Consider the following 6,150-nt stretch of genomic DNA (forward strand, 5'->3'; position numbering starts at 1 on the left):
TAAGCTTAAGGAATCCGAGATGGAATAAAGAAGGAAAAGCTCTTGATTTATGTAGGCTTCGTGTGGAATGTGTAACACGTGTTCTCTTCTCTTTGTCCTGGGTTTGTGCTTTGGTTTGGTTTTTACTTCTGCTTTTGGTGGAGGGAAGGTTCTGCTTTTTTTCCCCTCAAAGTTTTAATCCAGGATTTTCCTTCTTTGTCCAAAGCATCTTTGGAGGGGCAGAGAATTGAGTGAGATGTTTCCTTCCTTCTCAGCTGAAGGAACTGGGATAGTCATATATCTCTTCTCCCATTCAGTCAGTTTTCATTTGGTGTTTGTTATGTCATCACACTGGTTTTTCATCCTTTCACTAAGCTTTCCAGGAAACATAGGTGACCAGGATTGTCTTATGGAGAACTTGCTGCTGCTCATGTGCTGGGAAGCACCAAAGAAGGGCAAAGCTCACTCTAGTACTCCTAACCATGCTATTGTCCTGCACACAGACGTGCTCTTCTCCCACCAGGAGCAGAAAAAGCTCAGGAATGTGCAGGTGGGGAGGCCGAGGCTCTTCCCCAACAGCCTGCAAGCTTTGCTCTTCAGGGTGTCAGCTGTGGGGTCGCCAGGGGAGGAGCTGTCACAGCACTGACCTGTGTCTGGTCCCTGCCTTGGTGAAGCAAAGCTGAGCTCAGGAACTCCCTGGCCCGCAGCTCTGGGCAGTGTGAGCCTGAAGCAAACCCATTTCAGAGAGCCAACATGAGCACATGTCTAGCAGAACACACTCAGCAGTGTGACTGGGATGGCAGGTTTTCAGCAGGTTTCAGTCTCGAGTACAAGCTGACCCCTCAGTGCTGCGAGCAGCCCTGGGGAATCCCAGTTCTGCTTTTCCTCGCCGTCCAGGTTGGTTCTGATGTGCTGTTTTCCCCCTCACAGCTGCTGGACTCATGCACACTTTCAATGCACACGCAGCCACAGACATCACCGGGTTTGGGATCCTGGGCCATGCACAGAACCTTGCCAAGCAGCAGCGAAACGAGGTGTCCTTCGTCATCCACAACCTCCCTGTCCTGGCAAAGATGGCTGCAGTCAGCAAGGCTTGTGGCAACATGTTTGGCCTCATGCACGGGACTTGTCCGGAGACTTCAGGTAGGTGATGGCTTTGCCACCTTCTTCCTCCCCTGCCCCTCTCCAGGAGTATTTGTTTTCATGTGCTTTGCAGTCAGGGTCACAGCTGCTGCAGCACATAGCCAAGGTAGTGAGCTTCAGCCACAGAACTGTTTGCAATGGGCTTCTAAAGCCTGGAATCAGGGAATTTTAGGGGTTGGAATGGACCTTAGAGCTCACCCAGCCCCAAGCCCTGCCCTGGGCAGGGACACCTCCCACCAGAGCAGGTTGCTCAAGGCTCATCCAACCTGGCTGTGAACACTGCCAGGGGTGGGGCAGCCACAGCCTCCCTGGGCACCCTGGGACAGGGTCTCACTGAGGAACTTCCAAACCACCACACTACTCCGAATGCCTTCTGCTTCCTTATGGAGCACTGCTGCAGAAACCCTGGAATCCCAGAGAGTGAGGATTTGCAGTTGGTGATGGTGCTGAATCCTTTTGAACCCTACTTTCTCCTCGCTGTTGGCTCAGAGCAGTGTCTGAGACTCCCAGCACAGCTGGCAGTTCCTGCAGGGTAAAGCCACTGGCCACAGGTTTGGCAGTGCAGTGAGTGCTGATTGTGTGAAGTTCAGTGCTGAGTGGCCCAGGAGAGTCTGGCTGTGGATAAACTTACACAGGCATCAGGGGTAAGAACTTGGTGATGTTTGGAAGTATCAAGGGTAGGCCACGTTGCTGATGGGCATGGTGACTCTTCTGCTGGAAATCTTTCTACTTCTCTTTGCCCTTGAATCTTCTGTTCCATTTTGGTTTGTCTAATTTCATCAGACTGTCCTTTCTCTTTGGGCAATAGAGAAGATGCAGCAACAAATCTGTCTTTTTTTTCTCCTCTTGTCTCACTTCCCCACCCTCCTCCTGCTCTCCACAAGTATTATCCAAGCTCTCTGCAGCTCACAGCAGAGGGGCCCCTTGAAGCAAAACAGCCCAGAGACTGGAAAGGAGCATCACAGTGAGAGCCATAAACTTTCCCTTAGTGAATGCACAGCTTGCCCTGGTGTGCCGAACGGTGCCGTGGCCACGTGTGCTGGTGCAGACACTGTCCCACAGGAACTCTGTGACGTGTCACAGGATATGGGACATGAACCTTTCAGGAGTTCAAGCCCAGCATCAGTCAGAAGGGGCCAGAAATATCCAGTGGCAGCTTGGTGAGCTGTTACAGCAAGGCTGGTAGCACCAGATTCTTACAACCCAGGAGCTCACAGAGCCAGAGTGCTGGTAGCATTTATTATCCTTTGGAAAGGCTCCAGGAAGCAGCATGGACACAGAGTGGAACTGCAAGGTGCTCCTTCGGTGCGGATAGCAGTTGGTGTGGGAATGGCTTAGCTGCAAACTGAGTGCTTGAGTCTGCAGAGCTGCCCACCCTGCCCCTGGGGACACCCAGTTCCACTGCAGCAGTGTGCAGAGGTGCAGGTGTCTGCACTGCTGGGGAGTGGGAAACGGCCGACTGCGGAGCCTCCTTGGACGGGGGAGCAGGAGGTGCCTCGGGAATGCTGACAGCCTGTGTTTCAGCAGGGCTGGGTGGTGCTGGGAAAACCAGCAAACACAGGCTGTGAGCGCCTCAGTGTCTCATCACGGCGTGCATTTCTCAGTGAGAGGTGGTTCAGGGCTCAGAGGGCAGAGTCTGACAGACACTGGGAAGCTCTGCAGGCAGTGGCCACACTGGCAGTGCTCGAGGGCTGTGTAGCTCCAGTCACACAGGCTTTGGGCTGGCACTGCCTAGCCTGACACGTCTGGGCCGTGTGTGGGCTCAGGCAGGGCGTGCTGGGCTGGCTCCTGAGTTTGACACCTCGTGTCCCAGGCTGGTCTCTAAAGCCAAGCCTGACCCAGCTGTGAGATGCCCCGCGGGGGCTGCTCAGGGCTGGTCGTGCTGTAGTACGGATCCTCTGCCTCTCCGTTGGCTTGAGCTTCGGAAACTGTCTTGTAGCTCCTTATCTGTGAGCAGATGTTTTTCAGCAGAGTGGGCAGGCAGGGAGAAACGTGCTGGAAAACTATTTGAATGGATTCTAAGATTATATGGGTTGGTTTTTTCCCCGAGTGCATTTGCTGGGCGCCTGCTGACAAAAGTCAGTGCTGGAAAGATCTCTCCTGTCACCTGTTCCGTCCTCCAGGCACTCTCTTCATGGGGTGTTTTCTTAAAATGGCACTTTGGCATGAGTTTGTGCTCCCTTTCAGGGAATTTTCTGTGGTGATGGTTAGAGGTGCAGTCAGGCAGTTGGTTTCCAAGGGATTCATCCTGTTTGTTCCAGGGGCTACTTGCAGAGATGAGTCCAGAGTTACTCTGCATGGGACATTCATGCACACGTGTATGTTTGCCTGTCCTCTAATAGCTTGTGCAACTGTTGGCTGGAGTCAGGCAGCTCTTTTGGTGTAGCAGAGGTATCTCAGCAGGTTTGGTGGAAGGAGGTGGGTGGGTGGAAGAGCAGGGTGTGTCAGTGCCTGGCAAGGGGCAAGGCCATGGGGGGCTCTGTGCCCACTTCCTGCTCCAATACAGTTCTTAACCCACCAGTGCTCAAACCCTCTTACCAACGAAATCAAAACCCTTGCATCTCTCAGAAAATAAGCCAGAGAAGTATCTCCAGCCCTTCAGCCCTCAAAACCAGGGCAGCTGGCACTGCCAGTCCCACAGACCAGCCTAGAATAGCGTGAAGAGCCTTAAGGACTTGGCCAAAGGAAGTGTTGTGCTCAGCTTTGGGCACTCACTGCCCAAAGGCCATTGAGGCACTGAGCGAGTCCAGCCAAGGGCAACGAGGGCAGCAAAGGGCAGAGCACATGGGCAAGGGCTGAGGGAGTTGGGTTGGTCAGCCTGGAGAAGAGGCTCAGGGGTGACCTCCTGGCTCTCTGCAACTCCTGCCAGGGCTGGAGAGAGGTGTGGGATGTGTGTCCTGCCAGGGCTGAGGGAGAGGAGAGAGGGAATGGCCTTGAGCTGAGCCAGGGCAGAGTCAGATTGGGTGTGAGGAGAAATGTTTTCCCTGTTGTGGTGTTCAGCACTGGATATTGCCCAGGGAGGTGGTGCAGTCACCATCCCTGGAGGTGTTTCAGAGGTGTCTGATGTGGCACTGGAGGATCTGGGTTAGGGTTTGGGGGTTCCAGCAGTGGCAGTTGCTGGTTGGACCGATGATCTCAGAGGTCTCCTCCAGCCCTGATGTCTGTCTGGAGTCCAGCACTGAGCTCTGTCAGGCCGCGGCTGAGCGTTGCACAGCCAGGTCTGACGCTGTCCCTTCGCCCCCAGGAGGTCTCCTGATCTGCCTGCCGCGGGAGCAGGCCGCTCGCTTCTGTGCAGAGATCAAGTCCCCCAAGTACGGCGAGGGACACCAGGCCTGGATCATCGGCATCGTGGAGAAAGGCAACCGCACAGCCAGGATCATCGACAAGCCGCGGATCATCGAGGTGGCGCCGCAGGTGGCCACCCAGAACGTCAACCCCACGCCCGGAGCCACCTCCTAATGCTCGGAGTGCGGCCCTGCCCGCGAGGAGGACTGTGCAAAGAGGAGGAAACGCGTCGTGTCTGCACATCTGGTGGCCTTAGGTCAGTCTGTGGGTGGATGCAAGTAATAAATAAAATCCATTGCCTTTTTTTCCTGTTACATTAACTGAAGATGCACCTAATCTTGAGGCAGCTTCTGAGTCGAGAATTATATTGTTATCCAATACTGTTGATTCATTTTGAATCTTTAGACACTTATCTCTTGCCGCATAGGCTCTTTTAAAGGTGCTTTCCCATAGCACAGACATTACTGGTAGTAGTGTCGAGCAGCAGTTCTGTCCCTCCGGTCTCCGCGTGTTCATCACGAGCCTCGTTTCGATGCCTTGAGGGACGACAATAAACCGACGCGCGACACGTGGCGACCCAGTAGTGAGAGTTGCATGATTGCATTCAGCCCCTGGTTTCCTTTTCCTCTTGGTGAGGTCCAGGCTTGCCATGAGGACACTGGCCACTGCTGGCGGCGCCTCGGGCACGGGCGGCGCCGCCGGGTCGGAGGCACCCTGACCTCGCTGCAGGCCTGGCCGTATTCGCTGTATCATCAATGATTGCTTTCTTTGCTGACAGTAAGGACAAATAATTCTCTGTCTGGTTTTGTTTGGGGTTTGGCGACGCGATTGGATGTGCTGTAGTGCAACTAAAGGTTTGCAGACCAAAAGGAGGTTCCTGTACGATATCCATTTACGATTCACCCTATAAATAACGACACAGATAATTTTTAAATATAATCAGACTAAAATAAGCCTCTGCTCTGTGGATGGTAGTGTTTAATACATTTTATACTTTGTATAGTGATTACAACTTTCTTGTTTCTTTAAAGATCAGCAGCTGCTTAGTATAATTCGTAGCGTTCCTTGGTTCTCTGCTCGGCCCCGTTTCTCTGCACGCCCTGTGACCTGTGTTAAACCCACATTGCCAACGCTGCAGCTTGAACTGAAGCTTGTTATTCAAAATAAATATTTAATTTTTTTTATTGCTCTTGTAGAAGTGCATGAACTGCTTTGATTCCTGGCTGAGCGAGGCGCCGGGAAGAGGAGAGATCGGCGGGGTTTGGTTCCGGTGTGACTGTGCTGGCAGGCGCCGCTGCCTCAGCACTGCCCGGGCTGTGGTGCCCAGTGCTGGCCCTGCCAGAGCTGTCCCCAGGGTATCACCACTCTGGTGTCTGTTTTGCTTAGCAGCACCAAATCTGCAGTGCTGGGAGCGGCTCCCTCTGCCAGGGCTGCCCGGCCGTGCCCGCTGAACTCCTCCAGGACTCTGGGGCTCACTCCCTGATCTTCAGGCCAGCAACATGGAAATGTTGGATAGTCATCACTGCAGCAAGGATGGGAAAGGCTCCTGTCTGTGGAAAAGGAGTCGCTGGAGGTGAACCAGCCTGGTGCAAGGGTTGAGCCTCCAGTCTTCCTCCTAATGGCGTCTCTGGCAGAGCTTGGGCTCTGTTCCTCTCACTGGGTTCTCCACAGGCTCCTTTGGCAAAGCCAGGATTTGTTTTCATGCTCCTCGTGAGTAGCTGAAACCACACAGACACTCAGGCA

General features: G+C 53.7%; 1 protein-coding gene across 1 annotated transcript; it reads left to right on the forward strand.

Moving 5' to 3' along the window:
* Positions 1–909: 909 nt before the first annotated feature.
* Positions 910–4,581, forward strand: LOC103809893 (selenide, water dikinase 1; the record flags this gene model as incomplete). The annotated part of the gene is made up of 2 exons (XM_009082768.1): positions 910–1,122; positions 4,367–4,581. Coding segments are annotated over 2 exons (428 nt in total), but the record flags the coding sequence as incomplete, so codon positions are not given.
* Between the last annotated feature and the right edge of the window lie 1,569 nt (positions 4,582–6,150).

Source organism: Acanthisitta chloris, unplaced genomic scaffold, assembly GCF_000695815.1.
Source record: "Acanthisitta chloris isolate BGI_N310 unplaced genomic scaffold, ASM69581v1 scaffold37810, whole genome shotgun sequence".
Classification (NCBI taxonomy): Eukaryota; Metazoa; Chordata; class Aves; order Passeriformes; family Acanthisittidae; genus Acanthisitta; species Acanthisitta chloris.